Source organism: Populus trichocarpa, chromosome 1 (assembly GCF_000002775.5).
Source record: "Populus trichocarpa isolate Nisqually-1 chromosome 1, P.trichocarpa_v4.1, whole genome shotgun sequence".
NCBI classification, from domain to species: domain Eukaryota; kingdom Viridiplantae; phylum Streptophyta; class Magnoliopsida; order Malpighiales; family Salicaceae; genus Populus; species Populus trichocarpa.
This window is the reverse complement of record NC_037285.2, coordinates 2,554,354-2,575,697: the sequence shown is the minus strand read 5'-3', so window position 1 is coordinate 2,575,697 and position 21,344 is coordinate 2,554,354. Positions and strand designations below refer to the sequence as shown.

At 32.5% G+C, this 21,344-nt stretch overlaps 4 protein-coding genes across 12 annotated transcripts; all 4 read left to right on the top strand.

Moving 5' to 3' along the window:
• Positions 1 to 1,443: 1,443 nt before the first annotated feature.
• On the top strand, positions 1,444 to 2,792 carry LOC127904310 (transcription termination factor MTERF8, chloroplastic-like). Its single transcript, XM_052447229.1, has one exon. The coding sequence runs from the start codon at positions 1,531 to 1,533 to the stop codon at positions 2,644 to 2,646; it is 1,116 nt and encodes a 371-aa protein (XP_052303189.1). The 5' UTR covers positions 1,444 to 1,530; the 3' UTR covers positions 2,647 to 2,792.
• A 1,334-nt stretch (positions 2,793 to 4,126) lies between these two features.
• On the top strand, positions 4,127 to 7,196 carry LOC127904307 (uncharacterized). 7 transcript variants are annotated; one of them, XR_008057333.1, is made up of 3 exons: positions 4,127 to 5,344; positions 5,942 to 6,749; positions 6,909 to 7,196. XR_008057333.1 is itself a non-coding variant. In XM_052447228.1 (2 exons), the coding sequence occupies exon 1, from the start codon at positions 4,214 to 4,216 to the stop codon at positions 5,327 to 5,329; it is 1,116 nt and encodes a 371-aa protein (XP_052303188.1). In that variant the 5' UTR covers positions 4,127 to 4,213; the 3' UTR covers positions 5,330 to 5,344; positions 6,912 to 7,196. The 7 variants fall into 7 exon arrangements, 2 of the variants coding, with proteins under 2 accessions (XP_052303188.1, XP_052303183.1); XR_008057332.1 differs by having other exon boundaries at positions 4,128 to 5,344; positions 5,962 to 6,430; positions 6,912 to 7,196; XR_008057331.1 differs by having other exon boundaries at positions 4,128 to 5,344; positions 5,962 to 6,430.
• A 6,386-nt stretch (positions 7,197 to 13,582) lies between these two features.
• On the top strand, positions 13,583 to 15,028 carry LOC7476818 (transcription termination factor MTERF8, chloroplastic). Of its 2 annotated transcripts, none has more exons than XM_024591831.2 (2): positions 13,583 to 14,087; positions 14,340 to 15,028. In XM_024591831.2, exons 1-2 carry the CDS (start codon positions 13,745 to 13,747, stop codon positions 14,864 to 14,866), a joined length of 870 nt encoding a protein of 289 aa, XP_024447599.2. In that variant the 5' UTR covers positions 13,583 to 13,744; the 3' UTR covers positions 14,867 to 15,028. The 2 variants fall into 2 exon arrangements, with proteins under 2 accessions (XP_024447599.2, XP_052303071.1); XM_052447111.1 differs by having other exon boundaries at positions 13,924 to 14,087; positions 14,180 to 15,028.
• A 1,133-nt stretch (positions 15,029 to 16,161) lies between these two features.
• LOC7476819 (uncharacterized) lies at positions 16,162 to 19,431 on the top strand. 2 transcript variants are annotated; one of them, XM_024591820.2, is made up of 3 exons: positions 16,162 to 17,450; positions 17,611 to 17,697; positions 18,980 to 19,431. In XM_024591820.2, exon 1 carries the CDS (start codon positions 16,252 to 16,254, stop codon positions 17,386 to 17,388), a length of 1,137 nt encoding a protein of 378 aa, XP_024447588.1. In that variant the 5' UTR covers positions 16,162 to 16,251; the 3' UTR covers positions 17,389 to 17,450; positions 17,611 to 17,697; positions 18,980 to 19,431. The 2 variants fall into 2 exon arrangements, with proteins under 2 accessions (XP_024447588.1, XP_052303067.1); XM_052447107.1 differs by lacking the exons at positions 17,611 to 17,697; positions 18,980 to 19,431 and adding an exon at positions 17,944 to 18,089.
• The last annotated feature ends 1,913 nt before the right edge of the window (positions 19,432 to 21,344 follow it).

The window sequence follows — 21,344 nt, the reverse complement described above, 5'->3', positions numbered from 1 at the left end:
TCCTTGAGATAATTAGCCTATAAATCACTATAAATGTACCTTTAAAACGGAGAATTCATCAAGTTATTGGCTATGTTTTCATATTCAACCAAGTACTGCTAACATAAAATCATCTTACATTTTCTTAATTACACACTTAAAACTCTTATGTCTCCTTAAAAGTTACAGATCTTTAACATTTATCCAGTTCTTTTCAATCCCATTCAAAATTATATGTTTAGTTAGCTAGAAAGAGAGAGGAAGTACATGAAATTTAGCACTGAAAATCATGAAGGAGAGCCAACCAATACTATAGAAAGCTTCTTCTTCTTCTTCTTCTTCTTCAATAAAATGAAAACGAATGCTCTCTCTCCTTTTCAAACCCATAATTTTAATACAGTAGATATAATTGAAATTATAGTTGATTTTATGTTCAATTTCGTGATTTAAGCTAAGAAAAAAAATATTGTGTTAGAGAGAAACAAAAAAATCATTTAAAAGAGAGAGAATATATGTAGTCGAGTGAAGATTTTAATATAATATATAAGGGTAATTTAGTCATTTCATCTCGTTTGAAAATTTATATTGAATTTGAATGCAAAATGTGATTTGAACTAAATTAGAGGATATTAAATTGTTCTTTGAGAAAAAAAATCAAAGGACATACTGCCAACTTGCATAAAAAGATTCATCTATCCTTAATCCATGATAACTACCTGTGAGTTCCTGTAATACTATTATAAGGACCAAGTTCACATATAATTTTATTTTAAAATAAGCAGACAAAAAAAAGCACATTTAATCCTATATCCGTATAAAAGTAAAGATAAAACCCTAGAGTTCATTCACCTTTTATAAATTTTATGATACTTTAGAGAAAATAAATTTTAAGAGTTATTTGTTCCTTGATGGGTGTAGAGAAGATGAGTAAAGTGGATTGACATTGAAGGATTGGAGTTTCTTTTATATTATGTTATAGCACCAGCTCTTCATCTTCTTCGCCTCTTATTTCTTATGATGTTTCCACAGTTCGTTGATTATTGAATTTGCATAAGCAGTCTTCTCCTGTTCAAGAAAGGCATGTCAAAGCCACGACAATGATAGGCAGAGAATTAAAGTAGAGGAGGCAGTTAGATTCAAGTTATGGAGTTTACATTACCAGTTTAAGATGTTAACCGAGCTTAATGATTTTTATTTGATGAATGATATCTTTAGACTTGTTATTTGATATTTATTATTAATAATTTTGAAAATTTATGTTGATATCAAAAATAATTTTTAAAAAATAAAATAATTTATTTTAATATATTTATATAAAAAAAATATTTTAAACCGTTATCATTACTATAATTTCAAAGAAACTTTAATCTTTGATGGTCCGGTCTCATCATGGGTGTAATAATATATACCGAAATGGATCAATATTTTAGGGGTAAAGGGGGGACTCTAAGTCCGGCCCATTTTCATTCAATTGATGAACCACAAAACAAACCCTAGTGGTCATTCCTCGTCAGCTTCTTCTCCTACCAAATTTTTACCGGTAGTGAGAAAATGGCCATGAAGCTTTTTCTTATTCGAAAACGTTTTCTAGCAACGCAATCTACTAGTAGCTCACTATCCCCATCGTCTTCGTCTTCATTTACGGTGGATTTTCTCGTCAACTCATGTGGGCTTCCTTTAAAATCTGCTCTTTTAGCTTCCCGGAAGCTGAAGCTGGACAAAAAAAACCTTCGAAATCCTCCTTTCGTGCTACAATTCTTGAAATCTCACAACTTTGACGAAACCCACATCTCCAAGTTGATCGAGAAGCGGCCTGAAGTCCTCCAGTCCAGAGTAGAAGGCAATCTCACTCCCAAATTCGATTTTCTCGTCGCAAATGGCTTCGTGGGTAAGCTCCTTCACGACCTTATCATACACCATACTGAGATATTCAAAAGGGCCTTAGATTCTCGTATTAAACCAGCGTTTTCCCTTTTGAAGTCGATTCTACATAGTAATGAGAACGTTGTTGTGGCTCTTAAGCGTTCTTCGAGGTTGTTGTCGGCTGATTTGAACGTTAATGCGCAACCTAACATTGATTTTTTGAGAAAAGAGGGAGTTCCTGCTGATATGGTAGCAAAATTGATTATCTTGAATCCAGGAACTATACTGAGTAAGCGTGACAGGATGGTTTATGCGATGAATGCTATTAAGAATTTGGGTCTTGAGCCAAATAATACAATGTTTGTTCGTGCTCTTATCGTGAGGTTACAAATGACTGAAACAACTTGGAATAAGAAAATTGAAGTGATGAAGAGTTTGCAGTGGAGTGAAGAGGAGATTCTGGGGGCTTTTAAGAGGTACCCACAAATTTTAGCAATGTCGGAGGAGAAAATCAGGAGTGCAATGGATTTCTATATCAATACTATGGAGTTGCAAAGACAAATTATAATTGCTTGTCCTATTTTTCTTGGATATTCAATTGATAAAAGGATTCGTCCAAGGTATAATGTTATAAAGGTTTTGGAGTCGAAGGAACTGATTAAAGGAGACATGAAAATTTCTACTCTGCTAAATACGAGCGAGGAGACATTCTTGATAAATTATGTCAGCAGGTATGTGGAGGAAGTCCCTGGGTTATTGGAGCTGTACAAGGGTACTGCCAAGAGAACAGAGAAAGATGCTTGATGGCAGAAATGTAAGGTAATCTGTGTTATACAAGGAGCAACACATACTTGCAATTGCTTCCCTTCTTCTGTATTAGACCTGGTTTGTTCCTGCCATTTTTATATTGTTCAATCAATTCTTCGAATGCTGAGTTCAATTTCCTATCATTTTGCATACTAGTTTCTTATCACTGCAGCTTTTGTTCCCGGTTCATTTCTTTGATATTTTTTAAAAAAACTTTCTTTTTTTGAGATAATTGGCTTGTTTGTAGTTTTTGGTAACTGAAAAACGTTGAAAAAAATCATGCAAAAAAAAATCAAGGTTCATTTAATGTAACTTGACTTGGTTTGGTGGATAGAAAAGGAAATTTGATGATAGGGAAAAAAAAAAAAAGAGAGATAGCTTAACTAAAAAGAATTGTTTGATAAAAAAATTTAAGTTGATTTTTTTAAAAAAACAATAACATCATATTAAATTATCCTAGTTAATTTATGAAATTTATGATTTAGATCATTAGATTATAATGATTCTATAAAAAATAAATTAAAACAAATTTGAAATCAAGTTTTCAATTAAACTATTTATAAATGATGAAATTGAAAAAAATATATAGAAAAAACATGAGTTAACCCGAGTTAATATGCTAAACTTGTAATCCAAGTTATGAAACCAAGATAATTCTATAGAAAATAAACAAGAACAAATGATAAAATCGAATTCCTAGTAAAACTAATATTTAATGATGAAATTGAAAAATATATATAGAAAAAACATGAGTTAACCCGAGTTAATATACTAAACTTGTAATCCAAGTTATGAAACCAAGATAATTCTATAGAAAATAAACAAGAACAAATGATTAAATCGAATTCCTAGTAAAACTAATATTGAATGATGAAATTAAAAAAAAATCAATGAAAAAAAATAGAACAACAACCTGAATTAACTTAGATTAACCTGTCAAGTTTATAACTTGAGTCACGAGATAAAGATAATCATAAAATTCCAACTCGGGTCATGAGATTGATAGAAAATAAATTAAAATAAATCATAAAACTTAATTTCTAAATAAAATAATTTTAGAGGATGAAACTGAGAGATAAAAAAAACTGAGTCGACTTGATTAATCTATTTAAAAAATTGTATTTATAATAAAAAAAAATATGTTTTTATTCTAAACAAAAAAGAGGAATATACTTTTTATACTTCTAATTCTTAGGAATATTCATTTTAAATTCCTTAATTTTTTATTGAAAAGTTATACTACTAATAAAAAATATATGAATAATAAATAGAAATGTTTTTATTTTTAAAAAAACTTAAATAATTGTTTATATAAATATCTGCCTTAATTAGTATTGAATTTATTTAAAAACAATTAAAAAGGACTCTGGGATAGTTTACTTTAAAATAAATAAACAAATGAAAGAGCAATTCTTTGCAGGCCCATGGAACCTAATCAAATGCGGCCCAATGATTGGAAACCTGGATTAATCAATAGCCAGATAGCCATCAACAAACCCTAACCCTAACAAAAACCTATCCGCTTCTATCCTCACCTTCTTGTCCAAAATTTGTGCTTCCAAAAATGGCCAACGCCTGTATGGCCATGAGAAACCTGCTTTCTCTTGCACAAAAACGTTTCTTCAACACATCTGTTATACTTCCCACTGCTTCATCATCATTTACTGCTGAATATCTCATCAAGACATGCGGGCTTCCTTTACAACCAGGCCTTTCAGTTTCCAAAAAGCTCCAAATCGATGAAAATAACCTCCAAAACTCGCAAGCTGTAGTAGAATTCCTTAAATCTCACCATTTTAAGGATGCCCACATCGCCAAAATGGTCCAAAAGTGTCCTGCTGTCCTCCGTTGCAAAGTTGAGGACAATCTGGAGCCCAAATTTGACTTCTTCATTAAAAATGGATTTGAGGGTCAACTTCTGCCCCAAATTCTGATGTCGGATCCGAGAATTTTGGTATGCAGATTAGATACTCGCATTAAGCCATGTTTAGAACTTTTGAAGCCATTTCTTGGCAGTAATGAGAATATCATAGCTGTTCTTAAGCGTGCTTCGTGGTTATTGACATATAGTTTCAAGTCATGTGTGCAACCAAATATTGATTTCCTGATTAAAGAGGGGTTGCCTCTTGATAAGATGGCAAAACTGTTAATGTCGTACCCAAGAACCATACTAATTAAGCATGATAGGATGGTTTCTGCAGCAAATTATCTTAAGAATTTGGGGCTTGAACCGAAGGCTCCTATGTTTATCCACGCTTTTAGGGTGATGGTACAATTGAGCGAACCAACTTGGAAGAAGAAAATTGAGGCTTGGAAGAGCGTTGGCTGGAGCGAAGGGGAGATTTTGGGGACTTTTAAGCGATTCCCGTTTCTTTTATCATGCTCAGAGGAGAAAATCAACTGCATGATGGATTTCTTTGTGAATACAGTGAAGCTGGGACACCAAACTATTACTGCAAATCCCTCAATTTTCAAGTATTCGTTTGATAAGAGGATTTATCCGAGGTATAATGTTTTGAAGGTTTTGGAGTCAAAGAAGCTAATTAGAGTCAGGAAGACTGCAACTTTCTTAAAAATAAGCGAGGAGAAGTTCTTGGAGAATTATATTACCAAGTACGAGGGCAAAGTTCCTGGTTTATTGGAGATATATGGGAGCATTAGAAAAACGAAGGGACTATAACTTGATGGCAAAATAGTAAGTTTGCTTTTTTAATGCATTATACAATAGTAGCTTAAATTCCTCTTATCCCGGTGGCTTTGTAATGATGTCGTGTAAACTATTTAACGGTCTCTAATTTATATTGTTCAATTTATTGTTTGATTGTCCAAGTTTCATTTTGTTGTTGTTTTTGGACATTGGTTTCTGAAAGTTTTTTTATTGGTGGTAGCTTTTTGGAGTGTTTGTCAGTGTTGTTAGATCATTAGCTGCATATTTAAATTCAAACAGATATTGTGGCTTGAAGGATTTGCATAATAGTATTGGAATTTCAATCCTAGGGGATTTTACTCTTTGAATTTTAACTTGAAATAGTTATCTTGATTTGAGCTGCGAAGCATAAGAGGAGCCATGAAAACATTCTGGTTACTTTTTTCCCATGAATGCTCGTAAGCTAAAAAGGTCTCGGTTGCTTACAGTTCATATATGCTATCAAGTAACAGAATTAATATGATCGAAATGGGAAATTGCAAAAACTACCTTGAACTTCTTTCTGTGGCTATCCCTCCCTCATTGTTTATAAACCTACATGCCCGAATCCTGTAAAGTGTTCAGGATTTGATTGGTTATTTATAGCTTTGGCTTCAAAATAGCAGGGGTGTTGGATATGAAGAAGTTCATGGCCAATTAGCTCTCTTGCTGGTGCATATGAAATACTGGCGGGTCACTGTCATACTCAGGAACTCAGGAAGCTGGTCTCAAATACTCAACAATAAGGTTGTTTGGGAGAGGCAAAATCTATACTTCCGGCAGGGTTTCAAACTGCAGCAATGCAGTTAGATACAAACTATGTTACAAGCGTGATTCCAGAAGTGTATAATTATCTAAACAGTTGTATTTCCTTTCCACGTTGGATTATGTGGATTTGGGAGGTGATGTTTTCTTGTAATCATACTGCGTATCAGATTTGCATCCTTTTTGGGATTTTTTGGATGGTTTATTTGCCATCAGTGGCAGATAAAGTGAGAGAATGCAAGATGTTTTATTCTAGTGGAAATAATTGAGAGTTAGAAGAGAAACATAGTTTTCTTCTTCAATTTACATTCAAGATTACATTTTCTCAAGGTAAGTTTTTCCTTTAAATAATTATTAAAATGTAAAAATCAGGGCATTATAATCTATATTTAATTGTTCATATTTACAATTAAAGACTTGCATACATATTGCCCTTGATCTCTCATCGAATGAACGACTACCTTTCCTTGATGCAATCATTCTGCCATTATGAGTTCTATTTGTGTGCCCCTTCTTCAATTCCTTTCCATCTCTTAAACTTTAAAGCTCAGTTGGCGACATGAGCACTTCATCTTCTGGGATTCGCGAGCTTCAGAAGCAGTTTTCTTGAAGTGATAAACTTCAGTCCTATGCTATAGTAAAGACTATGGTAAAGATCGAGATGCGTCTCTAGGTTTTTAATTGAATGTCAGCAGATGGCCACTTTTGTCACGCTTGCTGCTGCTGCTGCTGCTGCTTAAACATGCATACGGTAAAGAACAGCTGCATACATGCAAACTAATGTATTTATTGATGCCTGATATTTCAGCAGTTGATTGTTCCATGTTTTCCAAGGAGCTAGATGGAGGTTCTTCAACAAGTAATAGTGGGGGCAGAAAGCAAGTATGTTGGTTTTGTTATGGTGAGAAACTGCATGGTCACTGGCATTGTAGCTTTTAGGGAGCTGTTATTCATTGCAGATGTGTGCTTTAGAATCGTGTTGGAGAAGTCCTCTTTTTATTAACACATACACACATATATATACATTTGTAATGTATAGGAAATACATTGAATCTCATACAAAAACTCGGCATGATATTTATGTGCTGAATTCTCATTTTCTTCTCCTTTTTATTCCTTTGATTTTATGTTCCATCACACAAGTAATTCTTTGTAGAAGCAAAATCAATAGTTGTTCAGGATAACAATCTCTTACAAAGATATTTCTATGTGTTCATGTTGTCCTAAAGCCATCTCTGGTAACCAACAAGGGTGAGTCCTTGGTTAAGAAAAATGATAAAAATTTGTGAGATCATTTCATGGTTATAGTTCTACATCTCACAAATATATAAGAATCATTTTCTTTATATTTTGGCGGGTCACCTCTCAGGTTTGTGTGTATTATTTTAACTAACAGTGATGTTGAGTTTGTCATCCATTTATCTGAAATTTATTTAAATTTAGATTACTTTCTCTACTAGACTAAAAAAAACAAAAAAAAAACGTTATAGTGCTTTGTTTATATAAACAGAGAAGCAACTTAATTTTTTTCTAATTTTTTATTTTATTTTTTAAAAAATCTACCTTCAAATTTTTCTTTTCAATTTTATCATTTGAATATTTTATTAATTTTGAATAAGTTATTATAATTTCTTTTATTTTTCATTCTGAATAATTTAAAAATAATTTTCTTAAATCTAGTGGAGTCCATGATTCTTGCAAGTTAAATCTCGCAAAGCCTTAGTCGATCTAATATATCTTCGTTTTAATATTTTTTAAAAATATCATCTTGAAATTTTTTTAAAGTCAAATAACACTTTTACTAGTCATCTTGGTTGCATTTGGATCCGCCTAGCTGTTTGGGGCATGTAGAATCAACTATCATGCATGTTAATTTTAAACTCGGGTTAAATAAGGAGTTGGGTCGAAAGGTTTCAAAGTTGACTCATTGAGTTTGATTTAATAACAATGTTAAATAGTTTTTTTAAAAAAAAAACTATTTTCTGATTTTATTTTTCTTTTGATTGAATCTTTTTTTACTTTTTTTTAATCAATTTGATCTTTTAATATTTTATTAATTTTAAATTGGTATTTATAATTTATTTCAATTTGTTTTTTATAAAATTATTGCAGTTTCAAAACAATTGTATAATATTTGGTTGATGTTCAATTCTACGAGCATTTATTTTTTAATCATGTCATCAAGTAAAAAATAATTTCAGAAAATAAAGTTGTTAAATTCAGTGGAGTTTATAATCATAGATCACAAATTTGATGAGTTTAGCCATGAAGCATGTGTCGATCTTATATATTATCGTCTTAATATTTAAAAAAAATATCTCATTGAAATATTATTTTAAACCAAATTATTTTTTTATTGATCATCCGAGTTGTTTTCAGACTCTTCAAACCAACTAAGTCATGTTAAAATAATTGTTCAAACCAACTAAGTTATGTTAAAGTAATTGTCATGTCATTAATTTCAAATCAAGGTTAGGCAAGGACTCAAGTCCAGAGCATTTAAAGTTGATACTAGATCGGGTTTAATAACAATATTAAGTAGTTTCTTGAGGCCTAGACAATTTTTTTAGGTTCAATTTTTCTTATCCAGTCCATAGATGTGAGCCTGAAAACTAGCTGTACAAAAAATTTGTAAAACAAAATTCCTTGGCATAAAAAATAAAATTATATGGCAAATTGCTAGCTTAAAGATTATTTGCTATTGTGGTAATTTCTGTTTTTTTCCGACCAAGATAAAAATAAATAAATTGGTTAATCAAATATTTTTTGCTGATTGTATTGGATTGTACGTATAATTGCATTTCAAATCTTAATTTTATAAAAGTTGAAATAACATGTTTTTTATTCATCAGAATCATATTTTTATTTATTTTACATATAAAAAATTCATTTTACATTAGTTTTTACTATATATATCTATATATATATATATATATATATTTTAAAAAACCTCAAATATTTTTTTTAAAAGCTATTTTTTAAAACTGCAATCATTAAAGCAGCCTTAACAGCCCATAAAGATCCACCTACAACGAATCCACTATAGTTACATGCATTTTCAATTCTAATGTCCGTGAAAGAGTACCAGACCGAGCCAATGATTTGGTCTCACTGGTGTTTTGATGTGTAATAGTTTTTATTTAGGGTTTTTATTTTAAATATATTTTATTTGAAAAAATATTAAATTTTGACATTTTAATATTAAAAATATACATAAAAATTATTTTAATATATTAAAAAAAACAATTTTAAAAACAATTTAATAACACAAGTATATGTGTATAGTATATAAGAGCATCTCCAACCGGAGAGGCAAATGAGGAGGCAAAGTTAAAAACGTGTCCTTTTAGCTTTTGTTCCTTTAATTTGTCATTCCAATGCAGCAGGCAACCGAGAAGCCAAAATGGTTGTTTAAATTGGGAAGAGCTATTTCTACAGTTTCCTGTAGAAATAGCCAAAAAGAGATTAACGTTGCCAACGGCCATAAAAATAGCCGTTGGTCAACAGTATTTTATTTTTCTTTAAACGCAAGGAAAGAAACTTGTTTTTGTTTTAAATCTTGTATTGTGCCTCACTCTTCTCTCAAATTTAGAAAAACAAGAATCAATTATTCTCTGGTTAATTAATAACATCGGTTATGTTAATTAGCTGAAATTAAAAGGTATGTTTATTTAAAAGCTTTTTATATTTTCTCTTTAATATCTCTTGATTTTGTAGATTTTTTGTTGTTAATTTGATATTTGTGATGATTTTTATTTCTTTGTAATTTTATGTTTTTGATATGGGTTAAGGAAAACAATCTTTTATTTATGTTGTTATCTTTGACAAAATTAAGAGGAAGTAATAATGGTAGCTAATATTGATAAAAATATAGAGTGACATATTTAAAATTTATTTTTGATTGTCTGTTTTAATTTGAGGTTAATTATATTTTGTCTTGTTGAAAATGCAATTAAACCAGTATATCAATCCTCTCTTAGTTCCAAAAAATAGTCAAATTGTAATGTTAGAACAAGTAGAATGCAATGCTTATTATTAATTCACATGTATGTGAACTACAAAATTGCTAGACATTGAATGTGCGCTTCTTTTACACTCTCCTACAAGGTTTTAACTTGAGGTTTTTTTTAATGTAGATGGATTCAAATTTTCCAAGCTCTTTCACCAACTTTCTTATGAGTGAGTCAGAAGATATTCTCTCTCAACCAAGTGGTTCTAATCAATTAATTGATGACTTAACATACTCGAATTTAAATGTCCATACAACAAAAAAGTCACAAAGAAGTAAAAACTTCTCACCAGAGGAAGATTGTTTACTTGTCTCTGCATGGCTAAATACAAGCAAAGATCCAATTACAGGTGTTGAACAACAAACAAAACAGTTATGGGCTCGAGTACATGCTTACTTTGTAGAGAATGGAGGAAACTTGAATAATCGTTCTCAAATAAGCATCTCAAATAGATGGCAAGAAATAAATAGAGAAGTCGGTAAATTTGTTGGATTTGTTACTCAAATTGAAAATCGTCAGCAAAGTGGAATGACCGAAGAATCAAGGGTAATTTTAATATTCGTTTTCATGTTAAATTGTTTAGTATATATTTTAACATTATTTAATTTCTCTAATTTTTTACTTACCAGATTAATGATGCTCGACAAATGTATGCTTCTTGCGTTGGCAAACGATTTCAACTAGAACATTGTTGGGTTATCCTAAGAAAAGAACCCAAATGGCAATTTGAGCGTGCAAGTCAACATCAAAGGTCAAACAAGAAACAAAAAAGTCATGTCAATGCAAGTTCGACTTCATCAGCTCCATCTACCCCTGATTCTGTTAGTTTAGGAGAAGACAGTGAACCATTGATTTATCAAGATAGACCAATTGGTCAGAAGGCAGCAAAGGAACGACTTAAACGTAAACAAGGAAAAGATAAAGTTGGGGAGACAACTGTAACAAATATCTTACAACAATTCAGGGATACTCTAGTTGAAATTGAGGATTAAAAGAAACAAGACAGAAAAATTATGTTAGAGCAACAAGCTATGATGATTCAACAAAGTCAAGAGAAACAAGAATTGGACAGGATTGAGAAATAAGAACAAATTATGAAAATGGATATTTCTAATTTGGATCCAATTTCTGCAGCGTATTTTCAAAATAGAAAGTTAGAAATTATGCAAAAGAGGGGTTTTAATTATTAATTAACTAGATTTATTTATTGTTTAATGTAATATATTTTTAATTAACTAGATTTATTTATTTTTTAATGTAATGTATTTTTAATTAAATATTTAGAAATTTATTGGTTATTTTAAATATATTGTTATAAAAGTGGTATTAATTCATAATACTTTTTTCAAGTTCTTCTAACACTTAACAACAATAAGTAGGATTAATTAACTTAAAAGACAACAACCATAATGAAAAAAAAAAAACATAAAAAACTTAACAACAATAAGTAGGATTAATTAACTTAAAAGACAACAACCATAATGAAAAAAAAAAACATAAAAAACTTGAAAATTATGATGACATAAGAAGTTCAAAGCTAATGATTCTACTCGTTACCATATTGTTCCCATAAATGTTCAACCAAATCTTCTTGTAGTTGAGAGCTTGTTGCTCTATCCCTGATTCGATTATGAGTTTGAAGAAAATCATGTAGTTCTGGTATTTCACCATGTGACATTGATATAAAGGAATTGACTTCACGTTCATGGTCAAATCCAAGGTTCATTGCTCCTTCATCTTCAATAATTATATTATGCATTATTATGCAAGCTTTCATAATATTTGCAAGCGTTTCTTCATCCCAGTATCGAACAGGTCCACGTACAATTGCAAAACGAGATTGGAGCACTCCAAATGCCCGCTCTACATCCTTTCTTGCAGACTCTTGCTTACTTGCAAAATATTTTCTCTTTGCTCCTAATGGCCTTGGGATTGTCTTAACAAAAGTTGACCAATTAGGATAAATCCCATCTGCTAAATAGTATCCCATTGTATATTCATGCCCGTTAATTGTATAACTGACAGGAGCAGTACGACCTTCAGCAAGGGCAGCAAAGATAGGTGACCGATCAAGAACATTAATATCATTTAATGATCCAGGCATTCCAAAAAAGACATGCCATATCCAAAGATCTTGTGAAGCCACCACCTCTAGAATTATAGTTGGTTTACGACAATGACCAGTATACATCCCATGCCATGCAATTGGGCATTTCTCCCATTTTCAATGCATACAATCAATGCTCCCTAACATCCCTGGAAATCCACGCTGCTCTCCAATTGATAATAATCGACAAACATCGGCCTCGTTTGGTGCCCTTAGATACCAATCACCAAAAAATTCTACGATTGCTTTGACGAAAGCTCTAAGACTTTCTATCGCAGTGCTTTCTCCAATTTGAAGATATTCATCAGTAAGATCTGCAGGAATACCATATGCAAGTATTCTGTGAGCTGCAGTTACCTTTTGAAGATAAGATAAACCAAGAACACCGAGAGCATCTGTCCTTTGTTTGAAATATGGATTATGAGCTTCCACTGCATTTGCAATCCGAAGAAAAAGACGACGACTCATCCTAAATCTTCTTCGAAATTGAGTTTCAGTGAATTTAGGATTTTCAGCAAAATAATCATTATATAACCTCAACTCACCTTCCTTTCTATTACGATTGACAATATTGTGGTCAAGAATAGAGCCACGATACCATGTTCTCTGCCCTTTATTATTCGATTCTTCTTCAGCAACCACAACAGCAGCAACTTGAAAAGTAAACACAAGAGTGTCATCATCAAAATCAAAAGCATCATAAAAATTAAAATTAGAATGATTTATGATGAATTTTAATGAAATATATTTTTGATTGGAGAGAAAACAATGGAATGATGAGAAAAAATGTTAAGGTATATGAGAATATTTATAGATGGATTATTTTTTTAAATTTTGAAATATTAGAATGTTGGCGGTTATTTTTTCAAAATTTGAAATTTTAAAATGGTGGCGGTCATTTTTTCAAAGCATGAATTTTTTTTAAAAAAATTGAAAATCAAATTTTAAAATATTGATGGTTTTTTCAAAGTTTGAATTTGAATTTACTTTTAAAAAATTAAATTTTTAACAGTGACATATAAAACTGAAAATTAAAAATATTCATATAAATAAATTTTAAGTTTAATTTTAAATTATATCTTTTAAATTTCATATTATTTCATTAAATTTTATATTATTTTTATAAATTACTCATATTTATTATATAATTAATAACATCATAATTATATTATATATAAAATATCTAAATTAGTTACATAATTATATAAAAATGAATTTAACATGAAATATATTAAAATATAAATGGCTTTTCTAAATAGTTTTTTACCATTGAAATGCATATAATCAAAAAAATTATATTTATACTATTTAAAAAATTATTTTATCAATTTAGCTTTTAAATTTGACTTTTTACATTGAAAATGCTCTAAGCAAAGGACCAATATTTCGGAGGTAAACGAAAGGGAGAACTGAGAGTCCGGCCGGTTTTCATGAATCACAAAACAAACCCTACGCCTAGTCGATGACATTAGGGATCAGTCCTCGTTAGCTTCTTCTCTAACCAAATTTTTACCCGTTAGTGAGAAAATGGCAATGAAGCTTTTTCTTATTCAAAAACGTTTTCTAGCAACGCAATCTACTAGTAGCTCACTATCCTCATCATCTTCGTCTTCGTCTTCATTTACGGTGGATTTTCTCGTCAACTCATGTGGGCTTCCTTTAAAATCTGCACTTTTAGCTTCCCGGAAGCTGAAGCTGGACAAAAAAAATCTTCGAAATCCTCCGTTTGTGCTACAATTCTTGAAATCTCACAACTTCGAAGAAACCCACATCTCCAAATTGATTGAGAGGCGGCCTCAAGTCCTCCAGTCCAGAGTAGAAGGCAATCTCGCTCCCAGATTCAAGTTTCTGATCGCAAATGGCTTTGTGGGTAAGCTCCTTCACGACCTTATCATACACCATACTGAAATTCTTACAAGTGCCTTAGATTCTCGTATTAAACCAGCTTTTTACCTTTTGAAGTCGTTTCTATACTGTAATGAGAATATTGTTGCGGCTCTTAAGCGTTCTTCCAGGTTGTTGACGGCTGATTTGAATGTTAATGCGCAACCTAACATTGATTTTTTGAGAAAAGAGGGAGTTCCTGTTAACATGGTAGCAAAATTGATTATCTTAAATCCAGGAACTATACTGAGTAAGCGTGGCAGGATGGTTTATGCGATGAATGCTATTAAGAATTTGGGTCTGGAGCCAGATAAGACGATGTTTGTACGTGCTCTTAGCGTGAGGTTACAAATGACTGAAACAACTTGGAATAAGAAAATTGAAGTGATGAAGAGTTTGCAGTGGAGTGAAGAGGAGATTCTGAGGGCTTTTAAGAGGTACCCACAAATATTAGCATTCTCGGAGGAGAAAATCAGGAGTGCAATAGATTTCTATATCAATACTATGGAGTTGGAAAGACAAATTATAATTGCTAATCCTAATTTTATTGGCTTCTCAATTGATAAAAGGATTCGCCCAAGGTATAATGTTATAAATGTCTTAGAGTCGAAGGAACTGATTAAAGGAGACATGAAAATTTCTACTCTGCTAGCTACGAGTGAGAAGAAGTTCTTTATAAATTATGTCAGCAGGTTTGCGGATGAAGTCCCTGGTCTATTAGAGCTGTACAAGGGTACAGCCATGAGAACAGAGAAAGACGCTTGATGGCTAAGTTAGTTTGTGCTATACAAAGTATAACACAATGGTTGTTAATTGCTTCCCTTCTTCTGAATTAGACCTAGTTTGTACTGTCATTTTATATCGTTCAATTAATTCTTCGAATACTGAGCTCAATATCCTATCATTTTTCATGTTAGTTTCTTATCACGGCAGCTCTTGTTTCTGGTTCATTTCTTTGACCTTTTTTTTTAATCTTTCTTTTTTTTAGGCCCTGCCCTTCAAAAAGAAATGGCATGCATGCTTTAATACGAGAATCTAAGGGCCTTTTGAAAATTTCAAACAGGTCCTGCCCTTGAACATGTATTCTGTCCATGGTTATAGCTTAAAGTAAAAAACTAATAACTTTAACTTTGGAGAAGCCCTTGGTTTCTCAAATTCATCCATGATTTGAGTTTGTTTGAAGAGTATTCTTGGTAGAAATGACACAATGGTGGCTTTTTTTTAAGGCTTTCTTTGTGACTGTTATGATTTGAAAGGTGTTATGCAACGTTCAGAATTTTAAGAATATGGCCTTGAACCGATGGGTTGTGTGTTCATACGTGCTGTTGGCATGTTGATATGATGCAGAATTTGGCATTGAACCAAAGGGGGTTCTGTGCTTATACATTGTTGGCACGTTGATACAATACATATGAGTGAATCAACTCGGAAGAAGAAAACTGAGTTGTTGAACAAGCGTGGGTTGGAGCAGAGGGGAGATTAAGGGGGGCTTTTCGTTGATTTTTCAGGCACGCTCCTTTTATTTTGATCCCAGGAAGTCCTGGGCTAACCGCTAGCATAGATGACTGCGTGTTGGTGCTGATAAGTTTTTGAAATTAAAATTATAAAAGAAAAATATATGTTTCCATCAAAATTATCTTTTTTTATTTATATAATTTTTTTGTTGTTTTGACTAAAAAAATAGTTTTTTTTAATGTATTTCTTTATCTTAATAAAAAAATATCTTTTACTTATTTGAAGTATTTTTTAAAAAATAAAAACTGAGTCTTAATTAAAAAAAATAAAAAAATCATGAAAAAAATCTAAAAACAATGAATTTAAAAAAATTATATAAAAATAAAAAAATATTTATTCTTATTCAATATTAATAAATATTTTTTTTAAAAAAAACTAAAACAAATATTTACATGATAAACCACTAATTAAATTCTTTTAAAAAATATTTTATCAAACAAATCATTATATTCTCAGTTTAGTTTAATTAACCATTTTGAGCCCAGCCCATTTGAACCCCTATCACTTTGATTAAACATTGAGGAATTTGACCCAATGAAAACAGACCCATTCAGTTCCTCAACCCACTGAAAAAGGAAATGTCTTGACTGTCTTTGTTCTAATTCTAGGTTTGGCAAGGTATCTGCTTCCAGGAAATGGGCACCAAGGTAGCCATGAGAAACCTGCTTCCTCTCTTACAGAAACGTTTTCTATCAACATCATCGTCATCTACTCCAACACTTTCTCCTCTTTCCACTGCTCCATCGTCATCATTTACAGTCGACTTCCTCATCAACTCATGTGGGCTTCCCTCAAAATCTGCTCTTTCTGTCTCCCAGAAGTTACAACTCGACGAGAAGAGCATCCAGAAGCCCCAATCAGTACTCGAGTTTCTGAAAGCTCACGGCTTTAAAGAAACCCACGTCGTCAAATTAATTGAGAAGCGGCCTGATGTCCTCAGACGTGGAGTAGACACCAATCTCAAGCCAAAATTTGAGTTCCTCATCGCAAATGGCTTTGTGGGTAAGCTTCTTCCTGAGCTTATTACATCAAATCCGAATGTTTTGGAAAGGGCTTTAGAATCTAATATGAAGCCATGTTTTGAGTATTTTAAGTCCATTCTTGGTAGTAATGACATGATTGTAGCGGCTTCTAAGCGATGTGCAGTGTTCTTGACCTATGATTGGAAGAGTATTATACAGCCAAATGTTGAGTTGTTGATAAAAGAGGGAGTGCCTGAAGAGAGAGTAGTAAAAATGATTGTTGCACAACCAAGAATTATATATCAAAGGCGCGATAGGATGGTTTATGCAGTCAATGCTGTCAAGAATTTGGGTCTTGAGCCGAAGGCTCCCATGTTTATATATGCTCTTAGATCGATCTTATCCATGAATGAGTTCACTTGGAAGAAGAAGATTGAGGTGATGAAAAGTTTTGGGTGGACTGAAGAAGAGATTTTGCGGGCATTTAAGCAATACCCGTTTCAATTATCATCCTCGGAGGAAAAAATGAGGAAATCGATGGATTTCTTGTTGAATACTATTAAGATGGAAAGGCAGGCCATCATTGCCTGTCCTAAGTTTCTTATGTATTCAACTGAGAAAAGGCTCCGTCCTAGGTATGATGTTTTGAAGATTTTGAAGTCTAAGAAGCTAATTGAAATCGGCAAGAAGACGAACTATCTGCTAACAGTTAGTGAGAAGAATTTCTTGGAGAATTATGTTACTAAGTATGCTGATAAAGTGCCAGGTTTATTGGAGGTATACAGGGGCACAACAAAGACCGAAAGATAGATACTTGATTACCTCCCATCCATCACCTCCATTCCATTATCACAGGCCAATGTTTTTCTCAGGTGAATACATACATATCTATACCTATATGTGTGTGTGCTTACATGTGCACGCGCGCACGCCGAGAAGCTATTTGAAGTTCGTATTTGTAATGCCTGTTTTACCGATTAGTTTTGAATATCATTGTTTGCTGAAATAAATTGCATATTCTTGCTCTTGAAGGCCTGGCCAATGCTCTCTAGTTTTTGCCATTCTCTTCAAATGTTAAACCAAAGCTAGCTAATTTTCTTGGACCGAACAACAAATATTGTAAGTGTCATTCTTTGGTTGATCCTTAGTCAAATTCTAGGCTCATAATCTAGTAGATTACTTCTCTGCTCTAAATTCAGAACTTACAAGTCAAGATGTTAGTTTGCAGCAAGCAACCATGACTTGGAACCCTTGAGTTTTCTTGTTGACAGTTCATCTTCTCATCTGCAATTCTTTGAAAAGATGTCATAGGTCCGTTGAATTTCATTGTTTGCTGAAATAAATTGCGTATTCTTGCTCTTGAAGGCCTGGCCAATGCTCTCTAGTTCTTGCCATTCTCTTCAAATGTTAAACCAAAGCCAGCTAATTTTCTTGGTGACTGTTTTATTGGATTGTTAGCAGGCAGGTGGTACAAACTGATTGAATGCTGTATATAGCAGTATTGCTTCCCCTATTTCCAAATTCCCTTCTCTTTTCAAACCATGAAGCAATTGACTTGATAAACTTCATATTTTGCAGCTAGAAGCTCTAAACTAGAATGAATATGAAAGTTGGTCATTTATGAGAAAATTGTTGGTTATCACCATGCCATCATTTTGATCACAAGGAACTTTTTTCTCATGACTTTTTTTTTTTTTTGAAAATGTATCTTTAATAACAAGCCCTCTCTATCTTGTTCTTGTTTTTTGAGTTTGGAACATCACAGATTCACATGGGTCAGCCATGACAATCTTATAAATGGGCCTATTTTGAGCCCTAATCAGAATATATCCAAATTGAAAATGTTCTGAGTTTGCCCAATTAAAGTGAACCGACAGCGAATTAGCTCAGAAGGGAGGTCACTTTCTTCTCGGCAAGCCCTCTGATAACCCTCCTCCAAGCTGTTTCGTTGTGGTTGAACTTTAATTTTGTAAAATTTTAAATTTTTATTTATTTTTTTTAATTTATTTTTTTGTTTTGATGTGATTTGTCAAAAATAAATTTTAAAAAATAAAAAATAAATATTATTTTAATATATTCACAAGAAAAAATAACTTTGAAAAATATTTTTACCATTATTCCAAACATCCCCTTCATCTTCATCATCAATTCATTTACATTTCAATTCCTTATCAACCCATGCGGGGGCTTTCCTTAAAGTCTTATCTTTCCGTTTCCAAGAAGCTCCGAAACTGAGAGAGCAGATTTAAAGGGTAGTCCTCGTGGATTTCACGCCCAAACTTAATTTCTCGTTGCAGTATCAAATCCTCTAATTTTAAAAGTAGCTCTGGATTCTCATATTAATATCAATGGTAATGATTCCTACCTATTAACTTGCTCTGTATTTTTTTCCCCTTTGCAGGATAACCTCCTCCAATTCATATCCTTTCCATCCTGCTTTGCAGACCAGGAATTTCCATGTTGGATATAAGACTTTTGCGTCCTTCTTCAAGAGCTTCTTCCTCTCTTTCTGCTGCATCTTCTCCACCTACAGGATATTGGACGAGTTAAATTAGTGTTTTTGACAAAAATGAACATAATTTTTAATAAAATGGTTGTATGGTGCTGACATTTTTTAGCGTGTTTGTCAAGTTCCCTATGGGTCAGCTTGCTAGCATTTGCCGAGGTCAGTTCATGTCAAAATTAGACCCAAAAAATGATGCTTAAAATTTTTCTTTATTTTTCTAGTTATTTTCGAATTTCTTTAAATTTGTTTTAGATTTCATTTATTAAGTTATAATTTCTATTTAGACAATTTTATTTTTTATTTTTCAGAAATTAAATAAATTATTGGTTAAAGAATTATTTTAGAAATGTAATTCTAAAGCTTTGATAAACCCTAGTTTCTTTCTCTATTTTTAGAGTTGTAGTATTTAAGGCTTAAAAAACCCTAACCTCTCCTCATCTCTATACACTGTTTCAATGCTTGCTTGGCTAGATACTATTCTTTGAACAGGAGGAATTTCTGAGTCGTGGTTGCGTGGAAAGGAGATAGAGTCCTGTCGTTCCTCTGAAGGTGGTGCCATGATATGATGAAAATGATGATGGCTTTTATGAAATTCTGGTTTCCTTCTGAGAACTGTGAATGTTCATTCATGGTTTTACTGTACTTTCCAGTCTATTTAACTATGAAGGGTAATTCCAGCAGAAGCGGTTTCATTTGGATGCCCCTTAACTCTTAACCTTTCCACCATTTCCAATCTCTCTCTGTATCAAAGCAGTTGATGTTATCCACAGGCAGTTGACAAACTATGGAGTTCATCTTTTTGAGTTGGTTGGTAATGAAGAGATGTTGAGGATGAAAGATGGCCCAGAATTCAATTGTTTTTCTTAGCATAATTTTGAGCATATATTCTAATCAATATGCTAAGCTATGTAATCTGCGATCGCGTCCACTCTGTCAACTGACACAATACAATAGTAACAGCGACCAGTTTAGTTCATGTCTTTCACTCTTCCTCTGCAGTAACTAACCACAGAGCAGCCCTTTTGTCTTGAAAAACCATTTTTCCTGTTCAATTTCTTTATAAAATCTGGTTTTATTAAGATTGTGTTTTTTTCCTTAAGAAAAGAAATTTGCTTTGGAAATCTAAATGAAAAACATGTTTTCTTTCGTACAAAAAGTTTTCTGCATATTAACAGCAGACCCGATGAGTCCAGCATACAGCGCAGTAAACATGACAACATTATTTGTGGCAAGATGTTGGGTTTTGATGAAATCCCAGGAGCAACAAATCCTGCTCAGCTCAGCAACCGACAACAGTAATCTATGGAGAGATGTTGGAGCCTACAAAATCCCAGACCCTAAAAAGGAACTTCAGCAGCAACAAACTCTCCTCGGATTAGCAACCAACAGGACAACGTCTTCTGTGGAGAGATGTTGGAGGATTATGAAATTTCAGGAATAAATAATTCTGTCCAAGATTGTGATTCAACATGAAGAAAAAGTGAAAGTGTTGGGACATATGAGCAGATCATGGATGCAATTTACTGCAGATTCCAATAAGCCAGGAACAAAATTATTTCTTACTGTAATATCAAACACCGTAAATCAGCAATCACAGAGCCAAAAGTAGTCGCCCCCTTCCCATTGGTCTCTTTGTCTAGTCTATCTCTCTGTCCCGAAGCTCACCATCCTCCATGGCTGGTATACGCTCTCTATCCTCTTTCTGCCTGTCCTGGTTTAAGCTGCTTGGGCTAAAAAAGAAAACAACAAATCTTAGTCATATGAGGAGATCATTTACTGTGAGTTGCACGATCATTTCTTAATTTAACTCCTTTTGTTCTTGTTTCTATGTTTTGACTATCTTTTTCCCTGTAGATAATTAAAGTAATATATGATCTCTAGAAAATATAAAGCATTGCCCTGACTTAGCCCATTTCAGTCAGAGATTATAATCATATGCTTGCTACAATATGCGTTGGATCTTACAGATGTGTTTATTAACCTTCAAGACTTCATTTTTTCTCGTCTTTGTACAAAATCCGGGTCTTTATTTGATTTATTTTTTTTGTCTAGTTTAGGTTGAAAATTTGATGGGGTTCGTCTATTTTCCGTGTTAAGAATATTGATTTGAATATATTCTTGATTTGTGGAGTACAGAGGAGATGATTTTTTTAGTGTGGAGAGTACATGTGCAGGCAGATATTCATGGATGAAGAAGAGACTCTAACCTTCTGTTTGAAAATGATGGTGAATTTGTGTTTTTAAAAAAATTTAATTTTTT